The following is a 24464-nucleotide window of genomic DNA, read 5'->3' as shown; positions in this document are numbered from 1 at the left end:
AAAGTAGAGATCATTTTTCCTGTAAAAATTGTACGGCATTTTCCTAATGAAAATGTCACAATAAGTCTGAGAAAGCCAAAATATATTTACTATAGATGATTAAAAGGGGTTAAGTGAAGCTGTTCTACAAAGTGCATCAGGCTTTCAAAAATACTGCCAAAGGTTAAAATCCCGGTTTTTTAGGTCAACCAAGAAGGGTGGGGGGCGGGGAGGTGAAAGACAGTTTTCAGGTACCTAAGACATGCAGTTGCTTTTGAGAGAAAACAAAAACACTGCTGCCCAGTACTTTGAGACACACTGCCCCCAACGAATCTTCCACTATGTATCAGCCTCTTACTTGTGTTTGTAGCCCATGGGAAAACCTAGGGTTGCAGAAACATTAAATAGAGTGGTATAAGGGTTAAGGTTTGTTTTAAAATGGGATGGCAGAATACCAATGTTATGCCACTTTAATGAATGGAGAACACAGAAATGCTATAAATTTAAGCAACTGTTCTAATTTAACGACTGTTCTAATTTAATGACAATAGAATAGAACATAGCTTTAAAAGCATGAACTATTTGGCAACACTTCCATATCAAATATCAAACAACACAGTATGAATGTCAATATTCAATCTCCAATGATAGGGACACTTATTAATTTTTTAAAATCACACAATACCCTTGTCAGATAATTCTGGACCTCTGCCTCGACTTCTGCCAGTTCTATCACTTCTGCTCTCATTTCTGGAGTCACTTCTGGAGTCATTCCTTGTTTCAGCACGAGAGCTCTCCTCTCTGCCATGGGATCTTCCATAGCTGCGCGAGTCCTCCTGGTACTGGTCATCCTTTTTATGGGCATCGCGACTCTCTCTGTCTCTATAATCATGGGAATCTCGTGTGGAGCGTGAGTCTCTCTGATCACGACTATCTTTGGTATCTCTGCTATAATCCCTCGTATCTCTGGAGTCTCGAGTGTCTCTGGATTCCCTTGTCTCCCTCCGATCTCTGTTGTCTCTTGTCTCCCTCCGATCTCTTCCATCACGAGACTCTCTGTCATCTCTGTGATCCCTGGAGGTACTCTGCTCCTGGTCATAATCACGATCATCTCTTGTTTCTCTTTCTTTTTCCCTTTTCCCTCTAGTTTCTGTAAAATGTTTAAAAGAATGTTATACATCTAGCTTAATGAGAGCAAGCAAAAATTTAACACACAAATAACACTAAAATAATACACTCAAAACATACTTCTGACATACATATTAATTTTGATTTTTCTGTGTGTAAGTAGGAGAAGATCATGTTGGGTATCTACCTACACATTCAGTGAGCTTTAAAGACCTTTTTGTGAATTTGAATCTGTAACTTTACAAATATTTACCTATTCAAAAGAAAATAAGTATAATAAAAATAAATTTCAAACATATTAGGGAGCAAGCACACTTCAATAATTTTAAGGTAGGATCATTTCTCCTCCTCCAACCATAGATTCCTTTTTTTCCTCCACACATACATATTTTCAGGAAATTTGTGCTATGTTTAGACCCACTTGCTTTTAAGACCTCAATGCCCTCCTAAAGTCTTTTTTTTTTTTTTAATTACATATTTATAATGTTACTGCTACAGCAAGGTAAGTTTACAGCCAGTCTAAAAAAAGCTGACATGTACTCTTTGTTATCTGTCTCTTGAGACAAACAGCATATTTGCCCATCACAAATTGCTCAACCAGCTTTACAGATTTCCAGAGGGAATGACGCTTTCTTTACACACACCTCACAATATCAATTAAAAAGACAATAGAGCAATCAGTGAGGACTGGATTAGCATTTGGGCACCTCACAGAAAAGAGTAATAGTTACTTACAGGTATCCTGCCATCACTCAGCTGATCCACTAGTATATGCCTGATACCAAGAGAAGATCACTTACCTACTGACACCACCATTGCATTACACAAGAAACGCCTACAGGAATTTTACAATCAGGTGAGCCTACATAAGCAGTCCTATCAGGAATACCCCATTGCACAGTCCCTGAAAACAGCACCACCAGCACAGGAATGACAGTACAGCCAGTATTTTCTTCACCCCCTAGCCACTGGGATAGGTGCAGACAATGCCACAATTTGAAAATCAAGTTTCAAAATGCAATTTCCAAACAAAAATTATTCTGAAGTGCTATTTTTCATTCATACCATCCCGCCTTTCGTGGCGCCTATCATGAGACTGTGAAGTCCGATCACGATCATGTCTTCCCTTTTCTCTTCCAGGAGATCGGTGTCTCGAAGGGCTTCGCTTCCTCTGAGGAGAAGAGGAAGAGTGTGGGGGATAGGGAGAAGATGATCGCCTCGCAGGCGGGGAAGCTGTCCTTTGATAGGATGGAGAAGGAGTTCTTTTGCGGTGTGGGGAAGGAGAATGTCTTTGAACGGAGGAGCCTGACTGTGATGAAGAGGAGTGATGTCTGGAGGATATGGGAGAATGATGCTGACCTGATGGGGAAGCAGACCTGCAAGGAAGAGTTAGAATAGGCACACATATAATACCTTGATTTGAAAGGTTCTTACTATACCCTACAAAAAAGAGTGATTAAAATAATTTGTGCATTCTCTACCCTCTGTCTGCTGAAAATAAGTGCTGTTTCTATAAAACAAACTAGCCTTCCCTCAAGGGTACCAAGGATATCCTTTCAAAGTATGCTTATCTTTAAATGGTTATAGTTCATTTAATATCCAAGAACAAGTTGTCCAATCAAAATTATATTACACAGCTACCAGAATGCTTTCCTGGAGGGAGGGAAGGAGGGAGGAGTCAGAAAAAACCCATGATCTTCTCCCCCACCCCCAAACCAAGAACAATTGTTTTCTTCCATACAAAACACTTCTTGGAGTTCATGGTAAAATTAGGCAGATAACTTTTACACAGTGTTACCTAAGGGGAATTTTCCTTCTTTTGCTTCCAACAGCATTCAGCTTTTACAAAGCATCAGTGTCTCCTTCTTGTGCACTTTTAGCGTCTTTTTTTTATTGTAAGCATTGACCTTTAAACAATTTAGGCCTGGATCCTGAAAACCCATATGCATATCTACTTAAAATTTTAGCATACGTGAATGTTTACACCAAACAGGGAAAACTCATATCTAATAGAAGAAGAAAAAGTATACAAAGTGTCTTAAGTGTTTGAGGCACACACATACCCACAACAGACACATACAAACAAGTAGTCAAACCAACAGAGGAAGTTTCTAAACTAGAACTATTCATGGAAATAAAATCCATGCAATTGACTTCCCACCTGCGAGAGGGTGAGAAGTTATGTTTGTGAGTGGTTGACTTGGCTGGAGCTCGGGAGGTTTGTCTTCGCCTTGCAGCAGGTGGCGAATACTCCCTGGAAGGGGAAGAATTACTGCCAGAATGATCTGCAGGACTAGGAGAACGCTTCTGTCTATGGGAGCTTTCGGAGGGATCCCTGGGAATCATAAACAGCAGCGTGTTTAACAGGTATAATATGGCATTATTACATTTCTAAGAAATTACAAGCAACTCCAAGACAGATCCTGTGCTTACAAGATCAAGAACTATCTTATAGAATCGTTTGTTCCATCTATAATTTCATACATGAAATTACCTTAAGCTAGCAAAACTCAAGAATGTAAGGTATGCACTAAGTTTCTTGCTACTCACTGGACTGTAAAATACAAAACTAGAATATGGTAAAACCAAAAATATATTCTTGTAATTTTACCTAATATTTCATGTGGTGGTGAAACAGAATTCCTATCAATGGAGAATTATGTTGCTACCCCATTAAAAAATTTCTGTAATGTCAGAACTTTATTTAAGAAGCCTCAAGCTCACAGACATTTTCAAACACTAATCATAGTTGCAAATGAATGAAAGAGACCTGTCAGAACCACCAACTATTTCACTTACTGTACATCATGAAGATTTGACAGTATTTCTTAATTTTTATTATTTAGGAAAAAAAAAACAAAAATCCAACACTGAAATAAAAGGCTGTAGTCACCACAGCAATACCTGATTATAGTACAACGATAAGCCAAGTACTCTCTTGATCCTTTCAGCGCTACCTAGAATGTTCTTTTCTACTGCTTATGACCTCCTTCCAGTAATGGAGTGTGCAAGCATGAGGGAAGTAATATACTTTAAAGTTAAGAATGGTGTAATTTATTTAATCAATTAAAAATACACAATTCACTGGTCTTCCACTCCTTAGTCTTTGCTATGCCAGTTACAAAGTAAACACTTAACGAACATGTACCCTATTTTCATCAAGGGAATACAGAACTTAAAAATGCAGATGTATTTTAACTTAAATGGAAACCTATGCTTCAGAAAATAACAGGAACAGTCATATTAGTCCACCATTTGAGATATACATACGCAAAAGTGAAGTAATTCTAAAATCGCAGTAGTCTGACTATTTCAGAAATACTTTTAACCTACTGAAGATTAGGGAGAGTTTAAACGTGCCACTGCCAATTTAGAAAGATATTAGTCCTCTAAGATTTCAGAAGAGCAGGCAAGCGGACAAGTGAACGACTTTGATAAAGATTTTGGCAAGTGAATTGCTCCATTGGTGAAGGTCCAACTTCCTGAAAAGTAATGAATCTTTCAAAAGGGCATTTTAGAAACTTACTAAGTTACGTAATTAAAACCTACCAATCTGTTAGTTATAGTCTATCAATCCATCTATATAATGCACTTAAAATATTTAATGAGTACTGGAAAGGTTGTTGGCCAAGCAGGTATAAATCCCTTATTATTCAGAGTTCTATAAAAGATAACTTTAAAAGCAAGGTTACATTAATGTTAAAAGCTAATAACGCAACGTAACTTACCTCTGCTTCTCTTTTTTCTCCTTGTGCCTTTCAAAGTCACGCCCTCTCTCTTTCACTTCCCTTGCCTTCTCTTCTAAACGTTCTTTCGCTTTATGTTTTTCTTTGTGTTTTTTCGCCAGAGGAGTTTCCTCTTGTACCGGAGGAGGAGGACTAGGGGTACGAGGACCTTTCTTTTTACTCTGGTTACTTTTAGAACTCCTAGAGATAAATTGACAGGGGTGGGGGGCGGGGGGAGAAGAAATGAAGGACTGCCAACTATTTCAAATAATGATTTCTCAGATGTTGGCAGGAAAGTTATAATGTAACGGGCCTTGAAGCTTTTAGGATAGGATTCACCACTCCATTAGCAAGCAGCGTTCAATAACTGTACTTGACTGAAGGGTGAATGCAGATGGTAAAAATTCCCATTGAGCTCTTCCATTTATAACCTTTATTTCTGAAGCAAGTGAACAAAAATAGGAATTGCTCCCATTCAGACAGAACCAGTTTTCAATGCTCTTGCATGAACTGCACACATCATAGGACCAGACCTCTATAGAGTATCTTTTCTGTTTAGACTCCCATCTCTGCAATACAATATCCGAATCACATACACAAAATGACTTGAACAACTCACGTCTTTGATTTAATGTTAACTACCTGACACAGGATAAAGCCTTCAAGTATTTTTGAATATGCATCTCACAATATGAAGTAGTATATATTTTCCCATATAAACTACCAGTGACATAAACCCTACTAACTAGATATCACTGCATACTGAATGTCAGTAGCATACTAGCCCATGCTGTACATTCTCATAGCAGAAACAACATTGTTTTGTCCCTATTTTAAAGGGGATTTTTGCTTCGCAAATACAGATGTGTCTGCTTGCACTGCTGCAGTAATTTCTTTCCTATCTAAAAGCTGCAAACAGTGACTCAAAAGGTCCTGCAGCAATCAAGCACTTAGAAACAGGTTTTGGAGATTGACTTTTTGTGGTAAAGCGCCCAGTTTGAACTTCCTGTGATTTTCACATACCTTGTCCTTACTTTTTTCCCCTCCCCCGCACATCCCCCACTTCTTTTCCCCTCCTGAATTCTGAGAAATTCCCTGCCTTGAAAGTCAAACATTATTTCTTGAACAGCAATATGCAATACCAACAGAATGTGCAGTTGGTCAAATTTTAAACATTTCACTTCAGTCTAGAGGAGCTACTTCACAAGCTGCAGCATCTCAAGTAAAACTGCTTCCCACTTTTTAATGGTTTGTATTTCCTTATCACCTCCCAAAGACTCTGGACATTCAAAGCTAAAAGACCTTCTTGTAAACCATGAAATTAATCAACTGACAACTACATGCATATTACAATTTTCTGCATAAGATGATTCACAGTGCACAATTTAGAGACCCTCCCCTAAAGTTACATAATCAGAAGTCCTGAAAGCAAGGAAAATGAAAAACCATATTAATTATGAAAACCCCAGTACTAAAAATCAGCGCGGTTCTGTGTTCTCACTTTCTCGCAAGATGCATCTACATACTGACCTCTGCTGATCCAAAAGTGGGGAGGATACAGCAGATGCTTTCTTCTCTTTCTTACTAGCCGAAGATGATGATTTGGGACTGGATCTTCGTTTTGGAGATTTGCTAGACTTTCTTGGTGATGGCGATGGCGATAACTTAGATCTAACCACCTCCGGAGAAATCTTGAGGAAAAGAATATTAACTGATAAGATATTGATGCTCAAAAGCTTACCTGTATGCTGATATATGTGTCAAAATGTAAATTCAGTAACAGTCTACATCTGAGATCTTAATCATGTACACATCTACCTCAAATAAACTAACTACATCATTTTCAAAGAACACCATAAAAGGCAGATGACAGGAAAAGGATGGGGGAAGAGAAGATAATGCACTCTGTAATACATTACAAAAACTGTAACTAAAAGTTTAAAATCAGTACATTCCCAGTTAGCACTCAAGTTTGTCTGAAAAAGAAAGACCTCCTTTCAGGTTTGGGTTTTTTTAAATTATTTTAATTTTTTTAAATCTTCCCCAAAATTTTAGGGTTTCTAACACTTACAACTTTGCCTCTGTCACTCTAATTTACTCTTACTCTAATTTACTAATTTACTCTCTACTCTAATTTACTACAAGACATTGGAAAAGGAGCTTGGCAAATGCCTTGTGTTTTCTTCTACGTGTCTTCTCTGTTAAAGGTCTTACTAGTTTTATATCATTAAAATGCATTAAATCCTACTCATTTAATAGCTAACTTCATAAAGCACAAAACTTGGTTATGGTGCTGGATGACTGACCAGATACTCGTAAGTAATATCCAAGTCACATACTAAGTTATACATGCACCAGTTATTTACTACTGTGTAACACAAAAGTGCATTTGTAGCCCAGGAAGCTCAAGTCTTCCAGGAAACAATTAGAAGCCTATAAAGTGGCTTATTTTTTTAATTTCACTTTTACATAATACAAACCTCTTTTTTAATGACTATTTCCTCTCGTTTCTCCATGTTTTCCTGTTCCAACTTCATGAGTTCTCTCTGAATCTTTTGGCGCTTCATTTCCAAAGACAGCTCATGATCATAATCATAATTAACATCTCCATTATCAGAGTCTTTATTTAAAAAAAAGTAAATACATTAGTAAACAATTACATATGAAATGAATAATAATATTTAGCATACTGGATGCCAAGCATAAATATTTTCTTGACTTTTAAGCACTGCGTGAATGAGTCAATGAAGCTAAGCCAGATCTCTTCTCCAATTATGTGTGTAAACCTGAAGTAACTCCAGTTAGTTCCATACAACTTGCAGTTAAATTCTTAAACTTCATTAAAAAAAACACCTTAACTTATTTCAGAGACTTGCATCAATTATTAAGATGAGGTAGCAAGGGAAACCCAGTAAACCATTTATTTATATTTAAATAACCAAAAAAAAAATTTAAAAGAGTGTGTCTTCAGAAAGACAAAAAAATATATAGAGCACTACTTAATGGGGAAATCTCACATGAAACGGATTTAAATAGTGATGCATGACACTTGAGGATTTTGTTTAATAGAGTATCCCACAAATCAATTGATACACTTATTTAATTACATCTACAAATTGATTTTGAAGTAAAAGAAGAGGTCTGTATGACCTCTTTCACTGGATAAATGCACACTTCAAGAGTTTATTTCTGATTTTTTAAAGCATTATTACTCTTTGGTTTTCACATCAGAAAAGGTGCTATTTCTCTCACTTTCCCATTAAGTCATGGCTAGTTAGTATCATATGCTTCAAGCCTTGCAACTGAAATCCTACTGAAAATTAAAGCAGTTTTACTCACTCTGTTTACATTTCTTATTTTGTTTATGGCTATTTAAGTCTAATGCTCAAAAAGCACTTAGGAAAATAACCGTCAGAGAAAAGATGACTTCATTAAAAAGTCATTAGCTTTCACTCCCCTTGCTACACACAGGAACTATATAAAAGATTTTGCAAGAACTACACTCGGTCTACAAATTCCCTTCATGTGTCATGAATGCATGGGAACAGCTTATAGTGAGGTGCAGTTCCTAACAGTGTAGGTTCTTTCCCAGTCCATCTGTCTGCTTATATAGCACTCACTAGAACTTAACAGACAGTAATTCTACTTCATCCACATAACTATGATCAACACTATTTTGAAAAAATCATCATTCTCAAGCCAAAAGCCTCAGTGTCTAAGACTTAAGACATTCATACTATATGTTTATATAGAACTTGAGGTTTTTATGTTCCAAGCTTTTTTGACTTACATTCTATTTCCATGCATACATGTCATAGGTCAATGTTTCTTAAATCATGCCAAAAACAAAATTTAGAAAGGAGTGAAAATACATTATGGCTACTTTTCTATTCATGTATTATGCTTAAGACACAGCAAAACAATATTTGCAGCACTTATAGCATATACTATAGAAAAGCTACCTACTTAATGAAATTTACAGAGGAGCTCCATCCCACAAACAACTTGTAGTATACTTTATTGCAAATACATTTGTTATAATCTGAATTCACTCAGAATGGATCAGGATTCCCACCTTCTCTTGCAATATTGTAACTACTTCTGAAACACTGACACTTACAAAACTACATAAACACCACAGTTCATTAGAAGCTGCTATAATTTCACTGTTAGGTGAACTTGGTCTCTAACAAAAGTGAAACTCAGGAGAGAGAGGAGAAAACACAGACAGTCTTTTCCTCAACTGTCCACATATTAAACGGACGAGTATTATCAACAAGGACAATGAAATCACCTTTTAACCATTAAAAAAAAAAACCCAAACCCCACCCAAACAAAAACGACTACAGAAGGTAATGCAAGACACTTAGCACTCTTTGAGTGTTTTCAGAATATAAATAGTTCACCGATTGCTACCTTCAGCTGTTGTTATACTGATTCTAATGGAGCCCTTGTTAATGAGACAGTTCACACCATTACGAATTATGCAACAAAAACCTGCTGACTTTTGAATTCAAAGGAATTATGCTGTCTCCTCAAACTGACCAGGTTCAAAATTACTTCGACTTTAACTTGGATTCAACTAGCAATCTAAATGTGAAAGGTTCTGCCATGAAGTAGCCTATGGCCAAGTTCCTTGTTGTCCCAGTCGTCAAAACAGAAAAAAGAAAAAAAAAAAAGCATGTGTTTTTAAAATAAGTTGGTTTTACTGTTGTAGCAGTCTAACTCAGATTGCTTCTTTGCTCTCCTCCAAAAATAAACGTTAATGGCTACTGCATAAAAGTATTCTGCTTTACATACAGCCCAGTAACCTTGCAATTCTTTGAGCTGTAGGGGGACCATTAGTTTAATTATACTTACCTTCTCTATTTGTTTCCCAATCCCCATTTTCCTCTTCACTTTCTGGTGTTCTCTCCTTTGTAATTTTGATATCCTCCTTTTCTCTATGTCTTCCTCGTGAAGACTCTTTCTATAAAGGGAAAAATGCCACATTAGAGTAAACAACTTAATTTTAAAAGAAGCCTGAAGAAGCAGGTATATTTTACATGGTATTTTGGCTGGTTTGTTTTTATTGTACAAAAAGCATTTTCCCCTTTAGCCTGTTGAACAAATACCTTCTTAAATAAGCAGAGACTCCACGGGCAACATGTTCTAATGCAATTTCATATAATCAGTATGCAAATAGCAGATGGGGAAAAGAGAAGAAAGGATTCATAAAATAAGAAGGTTTAAAGGCAGAGCAAGATTCAAGCATGTATCAGAGAATAAAGTTTAAAACAGGAACTGAAAGAACAGATCAGGTTCTTAAGACCAGAAGTTCAATGAACATTTAAAGAGTATAATTTTAACAGCTTGAGTAAGATTCCTCAGCTGTGAATAAGAATATTTATATGCAAGGCAGATGAGCCTCAGAAGCTGAACCATTTAACTCTCCAGAGGATAAAGTGTGTGTGTGTGGGAGATGATAAAATAAAAAAAACAGAGACCCTTGGCTGGCAGAAAGAAGGGGGAAAAAGTCTAAAGCAACTTGTTGACAGCTTTATATTTGAACTTTCACTGGCCCCGAGTTATCAGACAAGTCTAACTATTGCAGTAGCACCCATTTTGCATGTGGCAGATAGTCCTGTGGACAACCTAAGGAAGCCAGAGACTATTCTTACAGGAAAGAAGATAATTTCAAAAGGCAACTGAACCTGTGCTGCTCTTCTCCTCCTGCTAAATTCCAGTAGTAAAGCTGCACAGTTCCATCATTGCCTCTGCTGAATTGACATTCTCTAAATAATCTACCTGGGCTCAAGTGGAGTACAGGACAAAGTTTTTTCACTATTTGCAAAAAAAGAACATTCAAGCTTACAAGTATCTCAGGTTAATTTATTAAGTAGAAAACCAGAAAGAGCAAATAATGAAAGTCTGTCCAATATCCCTTTTGTTCTCACCTCTCATAGTGCCTTCTTTTGTCTTTTGGGGATTCTTCAGTGTTGATGTGTAGGAACTTTTGTTTTTATGCCAAGAAAAGGAGATGCCTGAGAATTTCACTACCTATTCCTTATTAAGACTTAGATCTTGACTTAATTTAAACCCTTAACATTACCTTAGAAACACAGTAAGGAAATAATATAACATTGTGGCTAGTCACTCCCAAGTGTGGATAGTCACTTCCAAGTGAGTAAAAGTCAACTATTCCTTTTTATTCACTAACAATGTGAAAATCTTATCTCTAGTTTAATGATATAAACGATGACAGAACAAGTACTGCATTTATTTTGCCTAGTGAGCTAAACCAGAAGCTTCAATGCACAGTTATCTTCAAGCCTCTCATCTTGATGCATTCGGTATATCATATTCAAAGCCTTAGAAGGTTTGGAAAAGACTGACCGGTCGCTACATAACATGAAGGAACTTCATACTGAAGAACTAATTTGTGCCATGTTTAATTTGAAGCAGCTTGTAGAATAAGGAAAAAAAGTTCTTTTTTTCTCCATTTCATGACAGGATCTCTAAAATGATGCACAAGACCCTAACCTATCAAGTGATGTTGGTTGCTGACATCAACTGCAGACAAGTCTACATCAACTAAACCACCATCACAACATGTACTAAAGACATTTTGGTCTAAGAGCAAGAATGGTACTATGCTCCAAAGCAATTTACTTTAAAAGAAAATTATGAGATCTGAAAATCTGTAACTTTATCAACAAGCCTCTCCTGCAACCATTCTTTTTTTCTTAGAGTATCTTAATTTTTCTAGACTGCCTTCCTTGAAGGCTGCATCTGTTCTATTAAACTGTGTACTTCTGCTATATACTCCAACTAATGCCTACAATATAAACAAACAATAAACATAATTTCTTAAATACAAATAATAGTTTCTATTAATTCAAGACTATTTGTTACTAGCAAACTGAAATATGCATGTTAGGACGTCCTCTATATACTGATTTAAAAAAAATTCTAAAGCCAATTCCCCAACTTGTCAGCAGAGAACATGCAGGTAAGTCAGAATGCTTCAAGACCAGTTTAATAACCCATGTTAAAAATACTACACAGCCTGTATATATCTCGCCTACATCTCCAAACTTACAACCAAACACAAACATCTTGAAACAGCCTGTATTTTCTCCTTCCAATGGAGCGATTCAGTAGTGGCACAATCATACTTCTACAGAAGAACTGAGGACAAAAACATCTATGAAAGGAATTGTATTGAATTACTGAATATAGGGGAAGGGAATAAACAATTTTTATGCAAGCATGCTATTTTACAAGTCAGGACAACTTGATCCGAGCCCGTTCATACACTAAGTGACTTCAGCTTAGTTGTCAGGAAAAAAGATTCTGGTAACATTGCATCTTGAAAAACAAATCTCAGTTTAGAAATTGAGTATCTTTTCCTGGGCACACAAATCAAGAATTTAAGTTATGATGGTTTAGAACACATATTTGAATTTTCTCATCGAAAAGTCTTCAACATATTCCTTTTATTGTACTTGTTCCACTTACAACACATTTAATTCCCTCATACTATGGGAGTAAATATTTCCTTCATATCCTTATAGACCGTCTTGTACTTTACACAGGTTTTTTTATCTCTCCCTTAATAAGCCAAGAATAAAGTCAAGCTCCTAAAGGCCAATAGCATGTCTTTCGCTTGTACTTGAAGATGCTGCATCCACTTCAGCCACACTTGTAAATTATTTCTCTGCAGACTCTGAAAAAATGCCATTTACTAGATGAGAAAAAATAAACTTTCATAATAATATAATTATTTACTTAAAAAAAAAAAAAAATCGTATAATGTCCTAAGAGTAAACAACAACTTAGTAGACTTTGTCTGTCCTGTTTTCAGGTATGTGCTCACAGTTAAACTATTTACATGTGTTGGATAGATGATTACAGTTTAATGTTGACCTTCAGGAGAAATGCTACTTAAGAAAGGAAAAAAAATACGACATTATGGCTGAATTCTGTGAGATTTTACTTAATTTAATGTCTACTTAAGTTGAAGTTCCACACCCCGTAAGATTATCAGCACTCTACAGCACAAGACTTGATGTCTACTTGACTGAATTTCCCACTACAGCCAGAAGAGTTTGGCCAAGCACAAAAGGACTCATCCAGTCTCCAAACCATGGTTCTAGCCACGAAATGTTATTTTGCCAACACCGATGGAGAGAGTATTTATAAGACTCTTACAACCTACAACTCTTACAAGGCAGAAGCTTCAGTTTCAGCCTTATCAGCACATGTACATGCAGCAGCAATACAAACTAATTCAAAAGCACATGTTCCTTTAAATCTAGAATAAGCTATCATGTATTACAGCTAGAATCTTTTGGGCAAGCACAGTACTATTTTGCTCTAGGTATAATACCTTTATAGTGTAAACTACTACCACACTACACAAACATACAAGAAAATGAATCTGAAGTTTCCCTGAAATGAACAGGTATTGTTTCCATTTCAGAGATGGAAGGCAATGCTGACTTCCATTTCCAGTGGAGATATTCAAAAGCCACAGTGACAAAAAGCACAGATATGAAACAAGTGATACACATTCCTTACAAAAACCTTTCCTAAATGTACATTAAGTTCTTCCCACTGTTTCTCCCAAATCACACACACCTCCCAGGTAATACTTCACATACTCCAATGTAACTGTCTTCTCATAATACAGAAAAAAATTCAACATAAAAATTTCCAACTAAATACAATAACGGCAGGAACCTTATCTAATTATTTGTATAATAATTGATACACTAACATACAGTGCTGAAATAATTCCAAACACAAATCTGAGAAACACAGAAAAAAACGAGTTCAATGTAGTTTCCACGTAACGCAGTATATTGTCTCTGAAAATAATAGTACAAGACATGAAGAAATAATAAGTGATATATTCTATAAGCTGTCCACATAGGAAGTTTCTTCCTAAATACATACAGATTGTACTAGTTATCTTATGTCTCCAAAGAACAAGAAATCTCTTCTAAAAAGATTTTATACTAGTTATACTGTCTCAACTTTTTGTGGAACCTATTCAGGTTTTTGACTGTATCTTCTGGCAATCAGGCAGAATTTTCATATATAACATCAATAGCATTCCCCCTTGTCATTTTCAAATTTGCCACTCTTTCTACTGGGATAAGGTATGAATATGACGCATCTAATTTACATTCTCTCAATCATACATTATATGCATTCACCACATGTCCTTTCTCCTCTCCGGTCTCTTTCTCACCTCCTTGCCCACTTCAAAAAGACCTTTGACTGTATTTTCTTGCATACAGGTGATCACAACCAAACAGCATTTCAAATAAAACTGGACCATGAATTTCTACATCATAATATTGATAATTTTCTATTTCATTTTTATATACCTGAGTGTTTGCTTCTGCAACTGTGACTGCATTTTGAACAGATGGTTTCATTGAGCTGTCCACAATAACTTTTTTCTACTAGATGGTTTCAAGTTATTTTTAAAATATTCATTCACGATTTTTTGTTTTAAATACTTTCTTCATTGTGCATTACCTTGCACTTGCCAACACCAAGTTTCATCTGCCATTGTACTGCCAAAAACTATCTTTCCCCAGCCCCTATGACATTCCTCAGACTTTTGTAATCTCAACTACTGTTTTTGTATCTTCCACAAAGTTTGACATTTGCGATGCCCAACATCTTTTCCACATTCTTAAAAAGTTATAGCTCTTTAGATGAAGCACCATAGCATCCTCTGAAACTTCATCATTTGAAATTAATCTAAAATTTTTCCCTTAGTTGGCTTCTAAACCTGACAATATTATACCCACTGTTCTTTGACTATATGCCTCAAAAGCCTTGTTTCAAAAGAAGCTATTTAAGGTTTCACCTGTATCAGACAGTTTTCTCTTAGCCACTGCTCTCCGTTAAAAGTTTCAGGCTAGTAGACTGGTAAAGCACAATTTTGTCTGCAGGAACAGTGCTGCTCTTTGGTTTGTTTTTTTTAAGAAAACACAATTATGAAACTTTTTATGGAACAAGCTACTTTTCGTTATTTCAAAACAAAGTTAAGATTTCTTATCCAGCTCCTCTGTTATCCCAAAAGCTTTAGTAAGAGATGGAAACATCAGATATTAGATCTCCACCATAATAGCAGCTCTAACGATGGAGCAAGATTTTTGTTAGCAGTTCAATCACTTCAGTCTTCTGTTCTTTTAGATATCCTGGTTCTTTGCAATGCAACTCTTGACGCCTGTCCCTCTTCATCTATTTGTTGCAGAATATTTTCTTTGGATATCCCATATTTTGAGAGTTGCCCCCATGCAACTAATACAAAAGCTCAGTGGTTTCCTCAGCCTTCTGTTTTATGAGATTGAAGCAGAGTATTTTTTTCTCTGCAGTGTGCTTATCCTGTAAATATTTCTTTGGTACTTTAACAGACCCACTAATTCTCCAATTCCTTTTGATTCCTGCTTCCAGTTCACCTTTACTTGGGGTTTAGTTGTTTAAGAGTATTTTATTATTACATTAATAGAACACTATAAAAAGCAGGGTTAACTAACCAAAAGTAAGAATTACATCAAAATTAGAGTTGTACCAGGAGAGAAGAAGTTACAGTAAATTTTTAATAATGGTTGGAAAAAACACTTTTCCCACCAACCATGTGCTCAATAACTGAACAGTTTATTCAAACTATTAGAAAATAAAAGAAACACATTTAAGTAAAAGAGTAAAAAGATTGAAAGTTTACACAAATTAACAGCAACTGAAAACATGATTGGAAGGTAAGCCATTCTGTTAATTTAATGATAGCAGCTGCTGTTGATTTCTTACACCTGACAATAAAAATTCATTTTTCACAGCAAGTAGGAACAGACCAAGAGGGAAAAAAAAAAAGAATGCTGTTAATACCTGCAGAAGCAAAACTGATTTTTCACAAATAAAAACTTTTAATCATTATTCATATGAAGATGGTCTTAAAAAACATGATGCAGAAATACACTGGTGCTACTGTTACACAGGTGCAGGGTCACACCACCAACTCTACCCCTATTTGTTTGTAACATCAGGAACAGATAACATAATAACAGATAATTTAAAAATAAGTAACTTCTGATATTTAAGGGGTAGAGGGTTGCAGAAAGATGATTAGAAAATGGGAACGATAATGAATGAATTTTTTTCAAAATCCAAAAGTGAGCAGTTGGGATGGCTGATGAGTATGTCAGGAGGAAGACGAAATGAACCAGCACAACAGTAACTGCATGGTCTCATCAAAAGCAAATTTGGGATGAACAACTGGAGTCAGGATGCATGTAAACAATGGATATAAAAAAGTGTTGGGGGAAAAATAGCGGATGATTGGAACAATGGTTAATACACTTTCTTGGTAATAATCAAAGAGTCTGCACTGTTATTAAATACCTGTTTATCAGTATTTATAACGTACTTTACCCTGCGGGATTTATAAAATCTTTGGGAACCAAAAGACCAGAAAGTGCTATAAAATTGCAAAATAATACAATTGTTAAGACACTTCATAATAAAATATGCCACATGCTACATACAAAATGATAAGTTCATTAAAACGTTTTAAGTATTACAAGTCACCACGATCAGGTTTCTAGGACACACTGCCCAATTGCTACTGAGGGATTCTGGAGTTCTGCAAACTCCATTCTTACCCTAACAGGAGAGGATGATTCCTCTGTACTTCGTTTCTGTGGCTCTGCCTCAACGTCTTGACGTTTGTTCTTCATTCTTTCCCGAAGATCTCCAGTGGGTCTTTCTGGTGACCTGTATAATACAGAAACATCATATAACCAGTTCTATGGGACTATTTTTAAAGGAATACAATCTGTCTTTTAATTACTTTTTTTATTAGTATATACAGAAAGATCTAAACCTCCCACCCAAAAGCGAAGTGGATGAATAAAAAAAATATTCCATTCTAATGGGCTTAAGCATTCTAAAAAACCAACTCTTTCAGAACATCAAGGAAGACTTGACTCTAAGAAGAAAAATTACTTGTATGTATATATGGCGTGACTGAGTTACTACTCTAGATCAGCTTCAGGTGAACCTACCCAGAACAAATCTTTTTCCGACCATCATGCAAATGTGTTTCACAATCACTCCTACCAAGTCTTTAAAGATATCTTTAGCCTTCTCCATATTCTAAGCTGCACCAGTTTTAATATATATATTATATATTTTTAATATATATATATAAATACAATTAATGCAGAGTTAAACTACCGTAGACTAGCAATGATAGTCACACAGAAGCACAACTGTGAATATGGATGAAGTCTGCAAGTGGAGATAACGTGACCTAGGTGCCATCCCTCCCATGACCTCAGTGAGACTGCCACACAAAATAACACTGTTGCAAGACCATGCACCAGAAATTCACTCTTGGAGGCCTCCTCCATTTTCCATTTTGCAGTAACGTAATTATTTCATTATTTAATTACAAAATATTGGATGAACTCTACTAGTCATGCAACTTTAAGGTATATTTTCTGTAAAAGGTATTACTGTGATGTGGAAAGGGAGGGGGAACATCCTACACTACCACAAGACATCTATATAATTTTGTCACCTCCTAGTACGGATTCACGAGTTCATTTATTCCTTATGGGTTAAAAGAGAACAACTCTTGCATTCAGACAAGTCCCTAAGCAAAGGGGATGTAGGAGCTGCTTCAAATGATCCTTCAGTTCAAGAAAACAAATTTTCACATAAATCTGGCTTGATACTGAGTTTGATACTTCTGTGATGGCTGTTAGCCATAATTACAGTCTTCTGTGAAATGGTTGTATGAAAGTACTGGATCTGTACCTATCAGTTTACACTAAAGAATCATTAAAAGATACTGGTGCTGCCTTAGTTGATTAGAAGAGTTATATATAATAATTGAATAATGAAATTTGCATTTGTTTTGTTTTTCAGACTGAATTAGGGTTTCCATTTAGAAAGTGTTGTTTCTCCCACCCTTCCTCTGTCACATAATACACAAAGGGTAAACTGTCTTTCACAGTTTATGCATACAAAAATCTAAATTGATATCTCACTTTCAACCTGTGCATATCTGAAAAACAGTAATTGGTTTCCACTTCCTCTTTTGCAATGTTATCTATATTTAATTCTTCAAACTGCATCATAAAGTTAAGTGTTTTAGGGTCTAAGAAGAAAAAGACCAGTGACTGCTCTCATTTTTAAATGCATTTAATTCTTCATGAAGTTGTAAATACAGGTCAATCTAGGTCAGAGTAAAGGTACAACACAGTAGTGTGTGGCTTCTTTCAGCACTAAGAAGGGTCAAATAATATCCAGCATACAAATATAAACAAGTTATCTTCTTTGCATGCATGATTATATCATTTTTAAAGTGTCTGGCTTTAGCAAAGTTATGATTCAAGTTATCTTTTTTCCCCCTCCCCCCATCTTAGAAAGATAATTCCTTTGCATTACCAAACTCTCTGAAGCATTCCAACCAGCAGCTACCTCAACAAATAACTGTCTTTCAACATTAAAGCGGCAATTCAATGCCTTAATTTTTAATAATATTTCAGCTATGCCACAAAGGATTTGTATTTGTGAAACTGAAAATTAATATAAAAGGCAAAAAGATTATAGATAATGTACTAGTAACATTGTTCCTCAGGAGGAGCAATTTCAGGAAAAACTCCAGTAGCTGAAGGAGAAAGCAAGAGAACTTACACTGCAATGCAGCTCATGTAGTTTCTAGAGAGACATCTGATATTTTCTACTTTTTTTTTTTTAAGTTATATGCTGGAGTGAAAAAACATCCAAACCATTTCACCCTCAATTAATACCTTTTTCAGTATGGGAAGGAAGAAAAAACTTATTTTGTTAAAACATCATTCAAACCTACTTAAAGATTACAAAAGTAATCAAGAAATCACAGAAATGAAAAAAGCGATAGCTTCAGGGTTGGGGTTTCTTGGTGGGTTTTGTTGGTTTTGGTTTGGGTTTCTTTTTTCAGCTTTAGGACAACACTGGAGCAAAGTCATGGTAATCTCCCTACCCCTCCTTCCCCAAAAAAATCATAACCCCCCCCAAAGTCTAATAAAATAAGACTGAAAATTTGTGAAATTTTAAGAAATAATTACTCAGGAAGCTGTGACTGTTTTCAGATACTTAATGCACAGAAAAACAAGCTGGTCTACTAGCTGATTTTTCTTTCAGGTGTACCACAATTTTAATTTTACACAATAGCTTCTTTTCTACATAACTTTCCCCCGCTCCTCCTCCAAAAGGGATCTTTGGTTATACCAGGTAATGCACGCTGCTGAATTTCAACAGATGAACTGTAGACTTAAAATTGTAGTTAAGATGATGTGGCTAGACTGCAACTGGCAGAACCTTTCACACAAAAGGCTCCAGAGCATTATCCCTGTACACTGAAAGAAGAAAACTACTCAATGAAAACTTTCTCTTTAATGACTTAATATTTTGCGCTGGGCCCATCTTTTCAATAAGGCCTAAAATGCACAATTTCATCATTTCAAATTTTAAGCAGTGCAGTTAAGTGACTTTAAACAGCATTAATTCTTGCAACAGTTCAGTTCTCCATGTTCAGCAGCTCAGTTAGGAAATGCACGTTCATAACAGCGCCTCCATTTGCTTCTGTACCTCTTACAGTGTCAGGAACAACTACCTAGCAACAGGCACACATTACAACACACCTGTCTGAGAATATCTGTGTGTGTGCGCGCACACACGTGCGTGTATATGCAGATGACAATTATTAGTGTATAATGTACATATTACAATTGAATGCTCATGAAACATTGTCCCGTTTTTCAGTTTCCCATACATTTGAACCTTGCAAAATCCATACGTTCTTACCTAATGTTACTGCTGGTTTGGTATGGTCTTTAAATCCAGTGTAATGATCCAGAATGAAGAGGATCAGACAGGTTAAGAGAGGGATGCTATGATGGCATAGATCCTGACAACGCTATAAGACAACCAGCAGCAAGCTGCCAAGCAACTAACCAACAATCTAGTTGTGGAGCAAGAGAGCAAAATTCCTTGTGTGATAGCATGTTTACACACAGCTCTTTCCTTGATAGCTTCTCCTTACTTCAGATGCCTGGAAGACTGGCAAGTCTATTACTGAATTCTTAATATCCTCATCAGGAAAGCTTTATATATAAAAACATGCTAGGTTTTATTTTTGTAACAGCAAGATTAAAATTCATGCTGTGAGAGGCACGATTAATGCTGAGATGGAGTTATAATCAAACCAGATTTAAGAGTCTTTTTCACACTTTAGAGTCAAGTTTTCCTACTGTCTGGTGATGTTCTGAACTATGGGAGGCATTATGGTCAGATAAAACCATTAACAATGAGATTTATTTCAGACAGGTATGAAATTGAAGGGGCAAGACAGAAAGGCAGCAAGATGTGCTTTGTCCTACCAAACTGCTTACAAAGCAGACAAAAGACTTCACCAGCAGGCCTGGCAGAACACATGTAGACATGCCGCCATTATGTTGCCCCAGATACTTTAACAAGAGCACTGCTTGAACTGAACTGATGTGGAAGCAGCATTAGCTTGGCTTACAAGCAGCCAATAAAATTGCATTCAAAATACACGGATAACATTTGTAAAAATCTCTGTAATGTTAAATGGCATGAAAATGCCAATGTTTTATTATGTACGTAAACCAGCTTTTTCTGTGCATGGCCAAGAGCTATCATTAGAAACTTCTGAAGACAATCATGCTTTTTTCATTTGTCTGTTTTGGTGTGTGGGTGGATGGGCAAGTAGGGGCTTCCTCCCCCTTTTTATTTTTAAGAACACCTTTATTAAATGTCGACCGTATCAAGCAAATAAGCAGCAAGATTTGTCCTTTGACTTTTTCATATAGTCCTAGTAAAAAAAAGTTAGCAATAAAAAGAAGTAAATCAACATTATTCTTAAATGTCAGTGGTGACAGTGAAGCAGAAACACAGCTTTAATCATTAAAAGAAATACCACTTTTCTTCAAATGACCAAGCAGAACTACGCACTGAGTGTTCCAAACACTGAAAGCAAGGAGAAAGTGACATTCTAACAGTTTTAAAATTTAATCTCTACCAGTAAATCACTCCTTTTTCCCATTTGGAACATTCAGTACAGAACAGAGAAAAATCTTTTACACACCAAAAAAAACATTAAACTCAGTGATATATTTTGTATCCCACCTGCTACCACCTTAGAAGCAACGGAAGATCAAACAAGCAAAGTCAAGATCATCCTGAAAGTATGCCACAGGAATAGGAAAAAGAACCAGAAACAGAACCCTAACCTCATGCCAACCTTCCTGTTGTTGCTTTACACTGATGCTTCAGCGTGCCCATCCATAATCTAGAGGTAACATTGACATTACTGTAGCATTATGAAGCACAGTTGTTTGTAAAATGTGAAGCCCTCATACAAAGAGGTACTCTGTTAAAACTATACTATCTTTTTGTCCTTTATAGCAAGAATATTACAAACTTACTGCTACATTTAGTTTCAGTTAAGTAAGGTGTTATGCCACACAAAGGACAGAAAAAAAAAAATTTTTAAATTATAGTAACATATGAAGAGGTAGACATTAAAAAAATTTTCTCTTCTGAAAAATGAAGTAACTTTTTGATCTCCTATGATACAGGATATTTGTTCTATATCTGACAGATAAAGTCACAAAACTATGTTTTGAAGAGAAGTGTTTTCTCATAACAGGAGAGAAAGGAGAGACACCTTATTCATCAGACAATATAGCGAAGGCAGAAGGGCTGCAAGTATGTGAGTACTGCTGTAAGTAGTTGCAAAAGGGCATTTTAGTAAAGGACAGAAAGGCATATCAGAAGCTGCAGTGACACTAGGCAAAAAAAGAAGTATTAAGGTACTTGAACTTCCCATTTCAAGTAATGTAAGAAATTAATCTGCATCCAGCGGACTCCATTCATTTTTTAAAGCTACATACACACAAAAATCCTGGGAAAACCCACTGCAAGTTGCCAAAGTAATTATTTTGAGCAGCTTCACAATGCAATTGGTTATTGATAAAACATACCATTAGGCACACCACAGCATTTCACTTTATAAAAAAAAAAACAAAAACAGAAGACAGTTGCAAAAGCTATTTTCCTACAGCATGTGAAGAATTCAAAGTGAGTTCTTGATTTACCTTCTATAACTGCTGCTATAGCCTTTACCTCGTGGTGAAGGGCCATGTACGAATCTACATGTGTTCCCATAGAGGCAGTTGCCAGTCTTCAGCCAGTTACGGCACTGTGTCTAAGAGACAGACATTACTAGGTGAATTTCACACTCATTTCTGGAAATACCATTGGTGTGAGTGTGGCAGAACAAACAAATGACTCCACATTAACTCCCATTTATCCGTAATTTCTGTCCACCAGTAATATAACTAATTAAAAAAAAATAATCAACAATGAGCATCAGGTCTGGCAGAGAAAAATTTAGGTTGGTGGAAATACTATTAATATGTACAGTACTACTGCTCCTCTCCAGAAGCTGGGACAACACACGTTATTTGAAAATTCTAGTATTAGTATGTTGAACATCCATGCGTTAAGGAGTTCTTTTCACCTTTACTAACATCAGTGACATCTGAGTATTTTGTATTTCTGAGCTACTATACTCTTTCTCACCACCTAAATCCTGGAAAAGAAGATGCTGGGGTGGGGAGGAAAAGAAGAACGCTTTTACAACTCACCTCTGCAGTACTTCCAGTGCTGGGTCCAAGCCTTTCAAACACACTGGGTCTTCGGGATGTGCTATCGGATATGGTCTTGGTATTTTCCACTGTGACCTTCCTTCTAATTTTTGACATTTTGTACTACTTCAACCAAAAAAAAAAAGCAAAACTGTAAAATCCTTCAGTTTGGGGCTACTGACACTGAACTCACATGAATAAAATAGTATGATATACGTTGTAAGAGTTGCTGCAGAGGTGATGAAGAAAGAAAAAGAAGTCATAAATGAGTGAAATGTATCTAATAACAAGGAATGCCTCTGATTTGAACTAGTCAGCTGAACACCAGTAATGATAATTTTTCTTTTTATTTTATGACCTGCTTTGGATTCTTCAGCTTCCCTTTGGGAAAGATCATATGACACGTTACTCATTTAGGTAGCAAACACCACACAGAACAGATGCTTTCCTTCGTCATGTATTTTTTGTGCATGAACTCAAGTGACTTCAAGTGAAAAGAACCTTTAATGTTACTTCACCAACCTCTCAGAAACAGGTTCTGACCGCTAAAAATGGCTCCCATTTTCAGAAACAAATCTCCAAAAACAAGAGCTCCATTTTTTTCCCCCCTTTGTTGTGTGTGACAACCTACTGAAAACCACCTTGATATCATCCACAGTCTGTGTTTGTTACTGGTTTATATCCTACAATTATTTGGAACCACCTGAGTTTAGAAAAAAACCAAAACCCCCACAATAGTAATACACTTCTTAAGCTTCTCGAGAAGTAACTCCTTTTCATTAAGAAAAACAGGTTTTAAAGCAAATACAGCATAAGTTTGATAAATAAGAAGTCACAATTTATCTTACCTGAGAAAGGAAGGAGTTATTGAATACAGAAAGAAAACCATATTAAAAAAAAAAGGAAGATACATATTTAGCACTAAAGACAGGTTGTAGAAAAAGGGCAAAATGGGGCCCAAAAACTATTGTCCATTCCTTAAATGCTACTTGATCTACACAGAAATAAAATCAATTTGGGAAAATCTGCCAGTTGCTGGACAATTTATATATAGCTCAAAAAACCACCTCTTCATTGTACTGCAAAGTGCCATCATTGTAGAGCTCATTAGTCAGTATAACATGATTAGCCAAACACTAGTCTCCTACCCTTCTGCTGTCTCTTCTGCTCCTATCCACATGTCACTGCATTTAGAACACACACACTTAAGCTAATTTCTCATACACAAACAGGTTACAAATGACAAAAAGCTCATCTATACAGTCAGAATAATACAAATTTAAACACCCAGCAGATTGGATTAATACAATTTTTCACTGATCTGATCAGCAATATGTTCCCATAGCATTCAGATTGTAAGGTTCCATTATACAGCAAAAAATTTTATAATGTATAAATGTGGACAAATGTACATAAAACATAATACTGCTGTAACTTATATTTTACACTTGATACTTCGGTAATACCTGGTTTTCTCCCTTGTACCTTGGTGAAACTTCATTATCTGAATCCTATGGTTGCTTCAATGACAAGACCTCCCTAGAAGTCTGACACCTGTGCACTTTCTACAAACAAAACTCTGTGCTGAAGCTCTTGCTAAGCACTTTAGCTCCTTTATAAACAACAGAAGAAAGCAAGCTTACACTATGTACTTGAGAGATTTCTCAGCTCAGCTCTAGTGACTACTTCTCCAAGCCTTTGATTATCTGAAGAATTTTATCTCATAAGTAAGGTTCAGATAACCAAGACGTTAACCAAGATGCTCAGAGAGGGTAGAAGTTAACCATGTGGTATATACCAGACATTAAAAACAATGGTTAACATCAATTAGTGGAAGCAGACAGTGAAACAGTAGAATTTGCCAGTAGTAGGAAACTATTTGGGTTAGTAAAAACTGTGGAGAATAGAG

General features: G+C 36.0%; 1 protein-coding gene across 1 annotated transcript in view; it reads right to left on the bottom strand.

Moving 5' to 3' along the window:
• Positions 1-22675, bottom strand: part of ZC3H13 (zinc finger CCCH-type containing 13) — a 39941-nt gene extending 17266 nt beyond the window's left edge. The window contains 10 exon segments of the mRNA XM_009322824.1: positions 665-1129; positions 2173-2483; positions 3269-3442; positions 4836-5033; positions 6363-6523; positions 7313-7452; positions 9693-9801; positions 16496-16607; positions 22004-22113; positions 22556-22675. Coding sequence (XP_009321099.1) covers positions 665-1129; positions 2173-2483; positions 3269-3442; positions 4836-5033; positions 6363-6523; positions 7313-7452; positions 9693-9801; positions 16496-16607; positions 22004-22113; positions 22556-22672 — 1897 coding nt within the window. The 5' untranslated portion in view covers positions 22673-22675.
• Positions 22676-24464: the final 1789 nt, after the last annotated feature.

Source organism: Pygoscelis adeliae, unplaced genomic scaffold (assembly GCF_000699105.1).
Source record: "Pygoscelis adeliae isolate BGI_AS28 unplaced genomic scaffold, ASM69910v1 Scaffold74, whole genome shotgun sequence".
NCBI classification, from domain to species: Eukaryota; Metazoa; Chordata; class Aves; order Sphenisciformes; family Spheniscidae; genus Pygoscelis; species Pygoscelis adeliae.
Note: the sequence above shows the minus strand (reverse complement) of the source record. Positions and strands in the feature narration are given on the sequence as shown.